Source organism: Anopheles coluzzii, chromosome 3 (assembly GCF_943734685.1).
Source record: "Anopheles coluzzii chromosome 3, AcolN3, whole genome shotgun sequence".
Lineage (NCBI taxonomy): Eukaryota > Metazoa > Arthropoda > Insecta > Diptera > Culicidae > Anopheles > Anopheles coluzzii.
In genome coordinates, this window is record NC_064671.1 from 61,275,698 (window position 1) to 61,292,664 (window position 16,967).

Genomic DNA, 16,967 nt, shown 5'->3' on the forward strand with positions numbered 1-16,967 from the left:
GAGGTTACATTGCAGCCTTAATACATTTATTATTGTTTCGGTCATTTCTTTTAGCTTGGAGTCGTTTTTCTGGAACAAGGTAAAGCGTCCCAGGCCTTGGCATACCTCGACAAGGCGCTCGAGTTTGATCCCGAACACGAGCAAGCATTGCTTAATTCGGCTATCCTGCTGCAAGAGTTGGGCCGGCCAGAGCTACGAAAAATAGCACGTGAACGTCTACTGAAACTGCTGGCGAAGGATGGTAAGTAAAATATATGGAGCATTTTTTCAGACACATGCAATGCCTGACACATGTATGGTCCAAAACAGCCGAAGTCATACAAAATCATGAAAATGTCTGCGCCCTTGTGTTCCGGCGTCCTCGTGAAGTTTACCGAGCCGAACCGAACAGTTGTGTTCGATAAATATGTGTGCGTATCAGGTAGCAGCATTTGTACTGCTTACCTGCCGTGTGCCGCTGTGATACCGAGCGAGACGCAGAGACAACGCATCAAAAGGACATGTGTAGCCGTGAGGAAATTTTTCTGTGTCTCTTTTGCCTTGTCCTTGCCTTTAGATCCTGATGAGTGAACCATGCATACCTTTCGGGTACGTTCGGGGTATTAGCTCTGTCCCTCTCATGTTAATGGGTAAGATAGAATCGTATGCCATCGGTTCTGCATTCGGGCGTGGGCAGGCCCGTGGACGCTGTCTGTTCGCACACTTTAAGTTTACCGAGCCGAACCGAATAGTTGTGTTCGATAAACATGTGTGCGTAACAGGTAGCAGTATTTGTACTGCTTACCTGCCGTATGCCGCTGTGATAGCGAGCGAGACGCATAGACAACGCGTCTAGAGGACATGTGTAGCCGTCAGGAAACTTTTCTGTGTCTCTTTTGGGTTGTCCTTGCCTTTAGATCCTGATGAGTGAAGCATGCATACCTTTCGGGTACGTTCGGGGTATACGCCCTGTTCCTCTCATGTTAATGGTAAAGATAGAATCGTATGCAATCGGCTCTGCATTCGGGCGTGGGCAGGCCCGTGGGCGCCGTTTGTACGCAGGCATTAACTAACGTCGTAACCATCTTGTTCTCTTCGTGGTATAGAAACGAACGAACGAGTCCACTTCAATCTGGGTATGCTAGCCATGGATGATCGCAACACGGACGAAGCAGAAAATTGGTTCCGCCGAGCTGTGCACCTTAAGCAGGACTTCCGTAGCGCGCTGTTCAACCTGGCACTGCTGCTAGCTGACGATCATCGTCCACTTGAGGCGGCTCCCTTTCTGAACCAGCTGGTCAAGTATCACCCGGATCACATCAAGGGATTAATTCTGCTCGGTGACATCTACATCAATAACATCAAAGATCTGGATGCAGCCGAAAATGTAAGCATTTTGTTAGATGGTGCCCATGCTGAAGGGTTTTTTTTCTAATTATTTGCTTTCGTTCACTTTTAGTGCTACAAACGCATCCTGCAGCTGGACCCGATTAACATCCAGGGCTTGCACAACCTGTGCGTAGTGTACGTGGAGCGGGGCAAACTGTTACAAGCGCAGGATTGCCTCTCCCACGCCCACGAGCTAGCACCGGGTGAGGAGTACATCGGCCGACATCTTCAGATCGTGCAAACGCGCATCAATCGTCTGCGACAGTCGCCGGACGGAAGTCGGGAGAAGGAAATTGCCTTCGCAGACTATGATCCGCAGGAGTTTGGTGGCCGTGCCGGCCGTACACTGTCATCCGATAGTGTCGACCTGTTGCCGTCGCTTGGCAATAGCATTGTAAATAGTAATAGCGAAGAACCGAATGGCCAAGAGGACGACCTGTCGAAAGAAGATGCCGAGGTTCCGTTCGGTTACGATAATAAGAAGAAAACAGTATTACCTCACCAGCAGCTAGAGCCACAGGCTGCACCGCTTCCAGCGGACGATGATCCGGTGTTTCTCGAGTCGGATAACACAAACAGTCCACAAAGTTTTGCAGCAACGGTAGGAGACAGTATAGCACACGATTCGAAGCACCACCGTACCGACGGTAGCAGTAGTGGCAACCATGCTCCAACAGCTGTCCATCGGGATGATGGTGTGCCTTCGGTGAAGCGTGCCGATGTCAGCCATCCTCCATCCGATGGTTCCCTTCATCATGCTCATCCCGCGCAGCAGCATCTGCATCGACCGAAAACGATCGGACAGGATCTGGACGATCCATCGTCCGGGATGTCATAGCATCACATTCTTGACTACAAGCTTGATTGTTTCAAAATCAACTAGGACTACTGCACCTCCCCGCAAGAACTATCCTTGTAAATAGGTAGCCGAAAACGGACGAGCAGCGGGACGAGTGAAGCAAAAACGAAGCAGCGTAGGTGTGAGGTAAGATAGTGTATGTGTTCCTATCGGAAATGGACTGCGAAAGACTAACTTTTGACTGATTTGTTAAACCAGAACTAACAGCTAAGCCACTTCAAAACCAGATCTCACAAAGATCGTGCAAAGATGGAAGATGAAGCTGTGCATTGAATGCACTGTTCGGGGCACTGTGGGTGAGAATGCCGCACGAGGCAAAGGGAACGATTCTGAAAGCCGAAGGAAAATCCTTCCTCTGTTTTGTTCTCGTTTTGTTGCATTTTCAGGTAGCAAATTGTTAGCATCGATTGTCGTACGAATGCGGTTTGGAGTGAATCAGTGCATCTGTATGCAATTGTACGAATGCAAGTATGTGTGTATGTGTGCGTAATTTGTTAGGAATGAATGTTGGAGACACAAAAAAGGATATTTTCTATATATACAACCATAAATGTGAATGCGAGAGTCGTGTAGTTTGAAATGGATTTCTCTCCTGGAGAGGATTGTTAGCTTGTACAGAATGGTAGCAGACGGGCAAAAGTTGTCGATTTGTGCAATGTTGGCCTTGGAACGCTGGTTAGAGTGTTTGCAAACTTAAAACAAAACAAAAGGTCCCCGCAACCTGTGTAGAATATGCGGAGGTAATCGGACATGGTGAACTGATAAGAAATTAAGTTTTCTATCGATTTACACACATCCACTCGGTGGATGTAAACAGAACAAAAAAGAAGAAGAAAAACAAACCGAACCGTGCTAAAAGCTTTCATTGTTCACCGAGTCGAAAAAAAACGATTCCAATACTACCGTCGCTGCGCGGAGTCATTCAACCAACGTCGATTCGCAAACTACCTAAATCGGGGTGAAAAGGAGAGTTTTGGTGTACAGCCCCCGTATCTAGCAGAAAAGAAAAATTAGCAAAGAAAATTATGTATTTATAGACACACAGAAATTCACACACCCAATAGAGCTTTAAAGAAGCCCAACAGAAAACACAAACTCATTTATAGAGAAGACTTTCAATCACCCATCAGACATTTACGGTCCCCGTCTCGTCTTCTGGTAGTGTTATGTGCATTATTTTCTGGAAGTGCGAAAACGTTTGATAACAACACAGTATCGCAAAAATACACGCACACAGATACAAAAACAAAGTTGTATCGATCACACACTAACTAAACAGACCCCCGAATTAGTTTATTTTTTTTCATATCTCGTTCCGGCTTAAAATTGATATTAAACGTCTGAGAGATTTATGAGTGTGTATGGCCCGGGTGTAAGAGAAAGCAAATAGTGTTACAGTATGCGCGCGTGTGTGTGCCTGGACTGAGAGAGCGGAAGGAGCAAAAGTTTAGCAAATTGAGGCGCGGATGTTGGAAAGTTGTAAAGCAAAACTCTTATTACGATGTAAAAACAAAGATTCACAATTGAGATAACAACGTGAGCGAGGCTGGGATGTGTGAGATGGCTGCAGAAAGCTAATTAGTACTAGAGATGTTCCGGAGCAGTACACCGGAAAGCGTGTATAAAGAAGTTCAGAGAGTGGAAAGTAAAGGACAATGTGATTATATAGAAACTACAACATAAACATAGAATGAAAAACAGAACTGGTGATGGGATAGTACTTAACTGTATGCCACATTTTCCATTAAACTTTTTTTCCCCTACAAATATGTATTTTACCTTTATTAGTGAACATCGTTTACAATTTTAAGCACATTCCATTTGCATTTATTTTGATTCAAACTCCTTTACACAAACAAACAAAAAACCTTTAGCCGTATATTATTGCCCCGAGAGCGGCGTCGATGTTGGGTATAATTACTATAACTAGGATTTGGTTTACGGAACAGAATCTCCATTGCTTTCCTATTTCCCTAACAATGAAACCGGCACATCGGTTTGCTCGTCGAGTGTGGATTGTTCTCAGCATTGGAATCAATCGACCCATCGATGCAATCCGATGCACGTGGTAGTTTTATGAAGAAGTATTTGTCCTGAATAAAAACTCACTACAACCGATGTGAACAAGATTGCTTTCAAGTGTATAATCGTATTAATAATATTGAGAACCTTTGATTGTAACTTTTTTTTTCTTTTAGTGGTAATTTAATACATAAACTATTTGTTATTTTTACATCTTATTTCAAATTTCTCATTTGTTTTTTGGGTTATTGGGAAGAGGGGGGATTATACAGGTTATTTTCTATATATGCATTGATTGCTAAAAACGACAACATTGTCGTTGTCTCTCGTATTTCTGAATTTCCCATAATTGCACTTATATAAAATATCTTTTAGACGCTGGTGTCTTACTATTTATATTTATTTTTACTATTTACTGCTTATGAGTTCACAAAACTAACGTTGTTTTGTAGGAAAACAAAATTTTTTTTTTTCAAAAATATCGGATAGGGTAAATACCAATAGTGGTGCAATTTGTAGTGGTACAGATGTGTTTTATTGGATTTAAAATGTCAGGAAGCACAATTTCGGAATATTTTAACCCATGGCAATTGGAATATGCCTTATCTTCGCAATCACAAACTTTTTTACCAGGAAGTACATCAAATTTACGAAAAAAATACATATTTTTATTACTGCTTCATTGTACCTATAATGGTGGTATGGTTCCTATAGTCGTATTTTGTTCCTATAGCGGTAAACAGAGATACCTCCAAAACCGTGAATAATATCAATGAAACTTAGTTTCGAAGTTGTTTTCGTGTGAATATCAAGGATTACTGCCACAATAAAATAATTTCTTGCGTAATTTGATCGTAAAAATGTATAAATTTGATTAATAAAACTATTTACTAAAGAACTGCATCACACCTTCCGTCAGCCCACACCCGGAAGAGTGATTTGAAGTCAAATTTTCATTCTGCTAAATAATCAAATTTTGGGCTTTTTTTGGTAAATTACCTACAGAAAACTCATTTCCATTGCTTATTTTAGTGAAAAACAGTGAAAAATTTCCTCTAAAAAATCTAAAATGACCTGTTTTTTTTAACTATAACCACTATAAGAACATGCCTGTTTTGCGTACCTATAATGGCACTAGTAATTGCGTGGTTATATGGTCATTTAGAACGTTAACATAAATATGAGTTTCGTTATGAAATCCTAAGGATTTTGGAAAAAAGTTGACACATTTCACAAAATAATGGTTTTTTCGGTCCCTAAGTATCGGAATGGCCTCATTTAACTTTTAAACCCTTTGTAAAAGGCGAAATAACATTTCACACTAACGAAAATAACTTAATTACTTTTAATTTGCTGTATGGACCGCATTTTAGTGCAATACCACTACTATTGGTAATACCACCACTACGTTACGTACGTACGGTACGGGTACTTAGGTACGTTTACCCTACCGGTCTCATTTTATATAATATCATAAAGCCTTTTTTATAATAATTATTTGATCGTGAATACTAAGGTTTTTTATTCAAAGTTTAAAGTAATAATTTGAGAAATCTTGCCTTGCTGGATAGAACATCGATTTAGTTTGATAATAAATTTGGAAAAATAGCGAAGAGATTCGTACATTATTGACAATGTACTATATTTCAACCGCTTATTGAACATATCTTAAGCCGGTCTCGTGGTACAGTCGTCAACTCGTACGACTTAACAACATGCCCGTCATGGGTTCAATCCCCAAATAGACCGTGCCGCCATACGTAGGACTGACTATCCTACTATGGGGGGTAATCAAAAAGTCATTGAAAGCCAAGCCCATAAGTGGGTACAGGCAGGCCTTGACCGACATCGGTTGTTGAGCCAAAGAAGAAGAAGACTATATTTCAACCGCTTATTGAACATATCTTAAGCCGGTCTCGTGGTACAGTCGTCAACTCGTACGACTTAACAACATGCCCGTCATGGGTTCAAGTACCAAATAGACCGTGCCGCCATACGTTGGACTTGACTATCCTGCTATGGGGGGGGGGGGGGGGGGGTTATCCAAAAAGTCACTGAAATCCAACTCCACAAGTGGTACAGCCAGACCTTGACCGACAACGGTTGTTGAGATAAAATAAAAAAGAAAAAAATTGAACATATCTTAGACTGATTGCCTTCTCTCAATTAACAGTAAATTATATTTACTACAATATCAGAACATTTTACAATCAAAACGACAAGTCAAAGCACACAAAATGACTACTTAGGTCTATATTAACACTTAAAGAAGACTCGTAAAAATACTTTCAAAAAGATGCCAAATCTAATGGATAACGTGAGAATCTCGATTCCCTGTATTCCATGTCCGTTGATGGGACCATAGTGATTGCGAGTGTAAATATCGGGTCTAATGCCAGTGATGTCAAACTCAGGCAATTAGAATAGCTATCTTGATACACTTGAGATTCAATGAAATAAAATTAACATTTTATTTCGCAAAGCAAACTATGACATTGATTTTTTCCTTAAAATTTTTATTTTTTCCCCATATTTCATCGCCATCGTCGCTTTTGCATACTCTTTTACCTGTGGATAAAATGCTCTAAGATTCAATTTTTTTATAATTTGTTAGCTTCAGTCAGTTGATCATTTGCTACTCTATTAATTTATTGTAAAAAGAGGAATATTAAAGAATTATTCCTTAATTGAAACATGTGAACATGTAGTGAATTTTTGAATTGGGCGTACAATGTAAAGTGCACTAGGTGATCGGACACGATACGATTCTTCGACTACCAATCTTTTCCCCATTGGAAAAAATGTTAATCCTGCTTGATTTCCCCCTCCACCTGGAAAAATATTTCAAATTTTTCGAGCGGAATTCGTATCGTATGATGGCACCTATTGAATGCAGTAAAAATTAAATAAAATTTAGCATACCCTACCAGTGGCGTATTTAACGGTAAGCAAAGTAAGCAATTGCGGGGGGCCCCGTCAATGAGGGGCCCGGAATCTTTAGTCCATTACAGGGTTTACCTAGCCAATCGGGCGTCGTCAAAGCGTTATCGGTCGCCGTAAATACTTTTTCGGGCGACGTTAACCCTCAATTGGGCACTGTCATTTCTATTCGGGCCTTGTGAAGTATGAATCGGGCAAAGTACAGAATGAAAGCGTCCTACTCTTGAAGATGTCAAATCGGTCGCTCCGGTGTATTTGATCCATTAAGTTGTTTAAAAATCGTATTTTGCATGTTGTTTAACTTAGTATGTATTATTTTAAATAGTTAATCTAATTTAATCACCAAACATATTTTATGTTTAAAAAAATATAAAACCAAATTGCATTGTACAGGTTTGAATTAAAAAATTTAAATAAGGAATTTGAATCATTTTTTCATGTAATTTAACTTTAAAATAGTGAATTTTCTTACATATCAGTTAAACTACTCGCAAAAAAGTATTGTTTTACAGCTAGAAAGCAACAAAATACAAAGTAGGACGCTTTCATTCTGTACTTTGCCCGATTCATACTTCACAAGGCCCGAATAGAAATGACAGTGCCCAATTGAGGGTTGACGTCGCCCGAAAAAGTATTTACGGCGACCGATAACGCTTTGACGACGCCCGATTGGCTAGGTAAACCCTGTATCCATAACAGTTGATAGAATATGGCACTGTAATAGCAAGGAGGGCCCCGTGGGTGATGGACGTTGGGGCCCCGCGCAAGACGAACCCTAAGCACCCCCCCCCCCCCCTCGGCAGCAACCAAATTTAAGTTGAAATGTTACATAATCAAAGACAGATGCCGAGTACCCCCCAGTAATCATGTACAAAGGGGCCTCAACACTTCTTACTGCTTAGGGCCCCAGACACTGTAAACCCGCTGCTGTACCCTACGCAACATTCAATCATAAATTAATAACTTGATTTGGTGCGTTCGTATGGTGCTTATGTGGCAAATGATACATCGCGACGAGGATATTGATGCAAAATGACCAACATTACAGGGAAAATTTGGCGGACGTACGTACTGAAATATTTATTTTCAATTTCCGATATTAATCTTCTTATTAAGCGCCACCTCTCCATTATTCAAGAATCTTCCAGCATAGTATTTCCCCAACCTGATATATTTTATTCCTGAGGTAATCTTATGTTAGTATTTGATAAAACGCGATGTAATCAATTCGATTTGCAATTTGTATTCAGATTTCATAGCATAATCAGAATATAATTAGTTTCCAATTTGAAAAAGTGCAGTAAAATGCTCTCTTGTCATCCTATTGTTGTATTCTAATAGATGCTTCTATTTAGCTAAACGTCGTATGAGGACTTGCCGGCCTATACAGGCTTTCGAGACTTAATTCATTACCACACAGTCGGATAGGATAAAGTCAAATCCTTGCTAAGGGGAGACGGTCCCATTCTAGATTTGAACGCATGACGGGCATGTTATTGAGTCATACGAGTTGACGACTGTACCAATTGAATTACAAAATATTGTTGCCGGCCGGATGAACTTTGCTAGCGGGCCGAACATAGCCATGCCCTGCTATAAGTTTTAAACAACACCAATAAAACTGCACTTCTATGCACCGTTCTAGCACATTTGGCCAAAAAAATTCACACTCTCTACAATTTCACTGTGTGCCCGTTCAGCATTCAACGAGTGCAGCCCGTACGTAACATCGTACACACCCACACGTTTACAATCCGGAACTAGCTCTGGATCAGCGGCGGCGATGAGTTGTTTACGTCCCGAAGACTTCCCATGCTTTTCATGCTGGATTTCATCAGCAGCTGATAAGCCTGATGATGATCCCGTAGTAAGCAAATACCGATGGACCTGCCAACCAATCACACAGTGGCTGATTGGAAGCGGTGTCAATATTTACTATACCGAGAAAAAAGCAGGTTCCTGCGAGAGTGCATCGCTCAGTTGGTAACATTCCCGACCGTGGTGATTAGCTACTTCATTCCCGGCACACCACCGCACGGGTGCTGTCCCTAATCTTTGTTTATCTGGTATCGCTCGTCTGGACGACCCTTCGAATACTGGGTTCGAATCCCGGGCGGTTGAGGAGCGTTGTCTACTGTGTCGGTTGGCAACAACAACCATTGCTAACACAATCATCGCCCAATCGAGTAATATGTGTGTATGTGTGTGTGTGTGTGTGTGCACGCAATCGTGAGTCAACAAAATATATAACGCGCTACATTTTGTTCTCTCTCTCTCTGTCTTGCGGGTCATTACATTTGGGAATTATGTTGTCCCACAAAATTTGATAAATGTTTGTTTAATACGGACACTTTTAGGTGAACGATTGTTGTTACGGCTCTTTCAAACATTCAATGTTTAGTATTCAGAAAAGAGTACTAACTGAATTACTTCATCTTCTCTTTGACGAAACGTCCTATGTGAACATGCCGCCCTATACAGGCTTTCGGGACTTAATTCATTGCCACGTAGCCGGATAGTCAAATCCTTGCTACGGGGCGACGGTCCATTCTGGGCATGAACCCATGTTATTGAACGGGCATGTTATTGAGTCGTTCAAGTGGACGACTGTACCACGGGACCGCCACACCGAATTCAATCTGTTTTACTTTCCCGGTTGTCTTTCAAAATATTCTTTTAACACTCTCACTGTTCCATAGCTTTCGTGCCGGTCTGGTTCTTTGTTTAATTTTACTATTTTGTGTTTCGAAAATTCGTCATGATTTTAACTTTTTTGTGCCAACACTCTTTACTTTATTTATTGGAAAACCTCAACGAAATTGTATAATTTATTTGCAATGGAAGATAAATTTAGATAAATTAGATAAATTGCCATCTAAAGTTTCACAGTTTCACAAACTATGTTGTTTCATGTCTTGTTAGATGTTTTAGGTGCCTATCTGAACGTAATTGCTGCGGAAAATCCATCAGTTGACGCAATCAGTCTGGCCTGGTCGCGAGCAAACGGCAAACGTAATAAATAAGCCAGCATAATCAAGGCGCCACCAGCATAAACCAGTAGATCAATGCTAATCATGGTGTTGTTATTTTTACTCTTTAAAGCGCAGATTAAAAATGTGCGTCCTTCTAAAATAGCTTTCTTTTGTTCATCACTTTCGGTGTGAGTGTGTGTTGTACTCTCACTTCTTTCTTGAAAGCTATCAGTATGGCGAAGTCATGGCTAGGGTGTAAAATCATCCTCAATCTGTAAATTCGCTGAACATGGTAAACATACGAATAACAAAGCAATAAATTTAATTTTTTAAACCTCCATCTGTTGATTGATAGAAATGCTGATTCATTTGCGCAGAATAAGTGAATAAAATCGGTTTCGCACAAGATAACTGTAATCTAATTGCACCAAATTAATGTTTGAACTCGTATGAACATACAAAAAAGGTAGCTGATCATTGCGAAGCAGTGAAACTTCTTGCTTTATCACGACACGTTAATAATCATAACAACTTAACATTTGTTTGTAAATGACAGCTATTGCGAGGGTTTTCCCGAGAACAAGAAGCCACCGTCCCTGCGCATGTTATGCAAACATGATGCACACGTTGTGATTAGTATGTTTTTTGTTTAACTTGAACTAAATTATGCCTGGAGTCGGTATAATGACCTCCTGCTCCATCCAACCCTATCATAGTTCCCATTCGGATAAAATGCAAGGAATGAAAAAAAATTACATTTAGTCGACGAACTAAAATGTTTGTTATTATTAGGCAGGCATATGTACCGGCAAATAACAAAACAAAAGATTGGGTTTTACCCTTTTGGTCACTAAATCTGAACGGTTTGAGCCTGCAATGGTGTAAAAGGGCAGGCTAGTGAGCTACATGAACTTGGTTCGATTCTGATTACGAACCCACAGCATCATTATTAACAAGTACTTTCATCTCTGGAACTCACACGACTGTTTGATGTTATAGTTTTGAAATGAGGAAAAGTTTATTATTATTATTTACTATTAATAATTTATTGTGACGTACTTCAAATGCACTACCAAAACGAAACACGATTCTAAATTATGGCTTTCAGTCAATGACAATATCAAATTTGTTGTCATTCAGTAAACATTAATTTTGTTACTTTTAAAATACTGAGGATGGGAAAATTCTAATCAAATTAATATGTTAACTTTGACGCGATCGACAGCGGTTCAGAATCGATATTCATCCTTTTGGCAAATAATACTCTATCAAGCATTACTTTAACAGTTTTTATACATACAGCATTCATTTCATTCATAATAATTTCATCACGTGGGCCACAAAATAATTTTTTTTTATCAGGTTTACAAAATATGTCCGTAAGCTGGTATAGAAATGGTATATCGCATTTGGATGAAATGAAGTTGGAATTACAGTTACATTAAAAGAGCAAAAATCTTTAAAATAATACATTTTTATAAAACAATAGTTAATGCTGTACTGAGCAGGATTGAAAATATCTGAGTTTTATTTAAACATTCCCATAGCCGCCAATTTTCTCTATGATGTGTCAACAATTAATCGTTAAGTGCTCGTCAACAATTAATAATTCCTTTATTATTTTCCTTAACAATCCTAGTCGTTCTAGACCTATATTAACCGAAGATGTGCTTGGTTATGATTAATTTTATTGGTTTACGCAAGATGTATTAATATATAACGATTTGTTTTGATCAAATTTAGGGTACTCGCATGTATAAAGATATAAATAGTATCTCAGTTAGGTATGTAAAACTCCTAAATAAGTGAATTATTTCTCATTTGAACCAGTTAATGTAAATTGTGTTATTTGTATCATTTTGTAAGCCCATAAGTTTCAGGTACTAGGCATTATTACCAGTATTTACATATGCAAAAAGGTAGTAGAAAAAGTGAGCTGATTTCAGCCTGTCAGCTGTTTGCATTGTATAGCAGTTTTCGAGCAGCTATCTATGTGAGTATAATATACAGGTGGGCTTATCCCAAGGTGTATGAATTTAGAAGGCAGATTTTAGTCGCTTCTGCTTCTGAATGAAGATGTTAAGAGTGTTTTGAGTATTCGTCAAGTTACCTGAAAGCATGTTTGAGCAAAAGTGTTCACTCGTTCTGTCAAAAAGTGATGTTCAAAATTGGTTATAAAAAAATGCAAAGGGACAACCTGGACTACCCATGTGACATTTGCTCGAAATTGTTTTCCCATATCTGCTCGATTAGTACTCGATACGCCTGAAATTGTGGATTTGTGTGTGATCAAGTGTGTTGAAAGCGCCAAGATTTGGTGTGATCGTAAATTAGACGTTCCTCTATCGATGGACGATGCCGTCGAGCTCATTTTTCATTCATGACTATGGTTTTTTGATGAAAAACAAAAGCTAATTTTATGTGATGTTATTCTATAAAAATGGGTATTATTTAAGTATAAAATGGGTACATGACCAACTATAACGATAGGAAACATCGTTTCCGAGCGAATCTAGGAGAAAGTAACGAAAAAGCCGCATCACATTTGATTTTAAAGGACTTTTTCTAAATTCCCTTAAACTGGTGCAGTTTAAGGGAAGTTTAACGGCCAACCCAAGTGACATTTGCTCGAAATTGTTTTACCATATCTGCTCGATTAGTACTCGATACGGCTGAAATTGTGGATTTGTGTGTGATCAAGTGTGTTGAAAGCGCCAAGATTTGGTGTGATCGTAAATTAAACGTTCCTCTATCGATGGACGATGCCGTCGAGGTCATTTTTCATTCATAGCTATGTTTTTGATGAAAAACAAAAGCTAATTTTGTGTGACGTTATTTTATAAAAAATGGATATTATTTAAGTATAAAATGGGAACATGGCCAACTAAAACGATAGGAAACATAATTTCAGAGCGAATCTAGAAGAAAACAACGAAAAAGCCGCACCACAGTTGATTTTAAAGGCCTTTTTCTAAATTCCCTTAAACTGGTGCAGTTTAAGGGAAGTTTAAGGCTCCAGTTTAAGGGAATTTGCTCGAATTCCCGATTATTCGTGCTCGAAAATGTCAATTGGGAAGCTACACCCCAATTGACATTTTCGAGCACGAATAATCGGGAATTCGAGCAAATTCCCTTAAACTGGAGCCTTAAACTTCCCTTAAACTGCACCAGTTTAAGGGAATTTAGAAAAAGGCCTTTAAAATCAATTGTGATACGGCTTTTTCGTTGTTTTCTTCTAGACTCGCTTGGAAATGATGTTTTCTATCATTATAGTTTGTCATGTAGCCATTTTATACTTAAATAATATCGATTTTTTATAAAATAACGTCACAAAAAATTTGCTTTTGTTTTTCATAAATAAATCCAAACTACGAATGTAAAATGAGCTCGACGGCATCGTTCATTGATAGAAGAAAGTCTAATTTACGAACTTATCAAATCTTAGCGCTTTCAACACACTTGATCACACACAAATCCACAATTTCAGGCGTATCAAGTACTAATCGAGCAGACATGGAAAAACAATTTCGAGCAAATGTCACTTGGGACGTACCGGACGACATCGGACGATGCCATAAAACGTAGGACCGCAGACAAGAGATTCGCGTCGGGCCGGGCCGTGTCGGATCACAGCGGGCCGATTTTGTATGGGATTTGACAGTTGGTATTAACGGATTTTTTGGCATCGTCCGATGTCGTCCGGTACGTGTAGCTTGGCCGTAAGGCTCCAGTTTAAGGGAATTTGCTCGAATTCCCGATTATTCATGTCAGTTGGGTACATACACTTTGATTCCAGAGTCCACCACCTGATCTCTTTACGCACCTTGGGATAAATGTAAACAACACCGTGTTTTCGAGCAGGTACTCGAATCTAATTATAGCTTTGTGGCTAGAATAATCTAGACTAAAAATTGCAGGCTAGTTTTTTGTGTAGTTTTGTATGGAGTGTTTACATGATTTCAGCCTCCAACTGTCAAACTCCATACAAAAAACTCACTAGAATCGTGAAGGCCCCCATTGTTTGATAAGGTGAAAAGGTGAATTTTTCAAATTGCTTTTTATTACTCTTATTATTGTTTTCTTCATCCACAGCGCTGATATGTAGCGTTAAAAGATATAAAAATATACAATTTTTAAAAAATCCCATTGGTACAGAAGAGCTAACTTTTATTTCTGCTCTAGGGGTTGCGGACCACTCTCCACGAGCTGGTCGTCAAGGGCCGCATGTTTGACATCTCTGCTTCCAACAAAAAAAATGCATTTATAAGTCTAAACACACAGATCAATACGCTTATGTTTGACTGTATGCTAAATGACAGTCGCCTGGTTTAACGTCGAAAACATTAAACACCAAGCAGATACCAAACGGCAAGATGCAACTCTTCATTTCACCATGCGCAAGACATGTTAGCTCCAGTCTCTGCTTCAGTGTTTTTGTTCAAAACAGAGTAATAAGCATAAAATAATACTCCCTCGTACTACCATTATTTGGTACTTAATTTAAAAACATGCCATGTACATCCGTAATGATGCAGCGGTGTACAGAAATAGATTGAATATTTAACTCCCGAGAAGCAACTCCTCTTCGAAAGCTAAAGCCTCCGAAGTCGCGCCAATCGCGGCGGTGACCTTCTTTCTGTGCCATTGAACCACAAAATTGAACGATTACAACGCGCCCAAATGAATTGACGATGCACAACGGCAGGGCCACCAAGGGGATTTTATGGTTTTGTTTACCAGAAAAGTTATGCTTGCATTCTTGCAATGCCTTCAAGCCCCATTGCCATCACACCCCATTCGGGTGGCGGGACAACCAGACAACAGCTTTTTTTATGTGTTTCCCGGTTAACTGCTGCTTCCTTCATCCTCGCTCGTCTTGGAATTGATGTGTTTTGAATTATTCTTTTTTACTGAATCCTCCATTCTTTCTCTCTTTCTCTCTCTCCCCTTTCTCTCTCACTCACACACACACTCTCTATCTTTTGTGTGAGATGCAAAATGAGAGACGCTGGTTTGGAGCAGTAAAGCAAATCGAACACCGGCTAACGTTCATTTTTAACGGATTAACCTATGCCCAGAGCTACACGGAGGGACCGAACATGGCGCTGGTAAAGACTCCCTATTTTCATTTTTTGTGTCCATTACCGCCTCGCGTCACTTTGCTTCCCTAAGCCCATCGGCAACTGCAACAGGTCGTACGGGTATAACTTCGCTGTACCGGTCAACGCTGTAAAAGGGCTATTTTTAGCTTTCCCGCTTCGGCTATGCGGTCCCACATTGGGCCGATGTGTCAAACCATTATTTACGGGCCGGTCGACCGAGGGCTCGACTGCGGAAAGACCCACTCGCCAGTTCATCGGTGTCTTCGCGTCTATAAATAATGCGAAGGTGCCACCATGTACGTGGGCAGCGGTGGCTGCAGAAGCAACATCAATAACAAAAAAACTCCTCTGGATATATTCACACAGATTCCGAAAAGTACAAAACTGTAAACCCCCACCTCACTTCCACGTCTTCTTCATCGTCTTCTCCTGTTTGCTCCCGTTACCCCTCTTTACACGGTCATCAGTGGCACATACGAGGTTTGCATTATGATTTGCCATTTTTGCGCTCATTAGTTACGGAAACCCACGCCGAAATTGGCAGCCTTAGTCGATCTTTTGCAATGCCTGCCAGTGACCCGTATGGAGGTGGTTGAAAAAGGAACCAAAAGCGTTAGATCGAGGGAGGAGGAGGGATAGAGATGGAGCAGAAAGGGGAGAAGGTACTAAAAATAAATCGAAATAATAAGGAAAAACTTACCATCTGCATCGCTTGGTAACGCTTTTCTGCCTGTCTAACCGTTACGTGACGGAACGTTAAAAGGGTGATTGGAAGTTGGAAGCTTTTTTGGTATCGGCCCGATCAGCAAGAAGGAGTTTGCGTTCATAGCCCACACTGAATGCAGCCAAACTGTTCTCTTTTCTCTTGTTTATTGTACCAGTCTTTTGTCCGTTGCTTTGGATCGCATTTTAAGTTTGCCAGTTTGGCATCATTTAGATCATAAATGCTGCAAAATTGTATGCAATTGAGGATCGTGTTATTAATGTTATTTTTGAAATATGTTTCTACATAACTACTTGTTAGCTTAGTAAATACACGCATGTAAGAAGATTAAATGGCACATGGTATAAATAGGTAAAACATATATTATTTAAAGTACATATCTACAGCAGGGCTCTAAACATATTGCGGATCTTTTAAAATTAAATCTTAAAATTTTTAAACGTATGATCTATAAAAAAATAATCCTGAAAAATGGTATGGTGGTATAATTATTTAAAAAGCACAGTTTAATGCCATACCCATCAAATTCATCAATAAACCTGAGATGCTTGTGCAAAATTTCATGGAGAGCTTTTTCCAACAGAACCTCAATTACTAAATTGGCCAACCGATTTTTTTATTAACTGATTTTCATAAGGTAGTAGTAACAAGAAAAACAACTACGAACTTTTACTTTATACATTATGATTTTTCTTGCTTTTAAGTGATAAAACTTGGAATGAAACGCCTCTCTAATGTTCGTCATGAGAGGTGAAAGTTGATACATCTATAAATGACTTTGTGGTCGAAGCATTCCGATTCAGTTCTATTGTTTTGGTATCATTTGAACAAATTATGGTGTTTTTTACCCTATTGCGTTTAAATGTACAATAAACAGACATGTTCATAAAGTGGTACTAGTCAAAATGAATTGTCAAAATGAATGAATACACAATGAAATCGTAAATCAAATTCAAATCAAATCAAATTTATACAAATTC

The 16,967-nt window shown here is 39.5% G+C and overlaps 1 protein-coding gene across 7 annotated transcripts in view; it reads left to right on the forward strand.

Moving 5' to 3' along the window:
* The window catches only part of LOC120960182 (protein O-mannosyl-transferase Tmtc3), a 140,607-nt gene extending 136,251 nt beyond the window's left edge, over window positions 1–4,356 (forward strand). For 6 of the 7 annotated variants that reach the window (XM_040384201.2, XM_040384202.2, XM_040384205.2 and 3 more), the window contains 3 exons: window positions 55–241; window positions 1,086–1,366; window positions 1,439–4,356. In XM_040384201.2, the coding sequence (XP_040240135.2) occupies window positions 55–241; window positions 1,086–1,366; window positions 1,439–2,206 (1,236 nt within the window). In that variant the 3' untranslated portion in view covers window positions 2,207–4,356. The remainder of the gene's footprint in view (window positions 1–54; window positions 242–1,085; window positions 1,367–1,438) is intronic. The other variant, XR_005752296.2, reaches the window with a different exon arrangement.
* The last annotated feature ends 12,611 nt before the right edge of the window (window positions 4,357–16,967 follow it).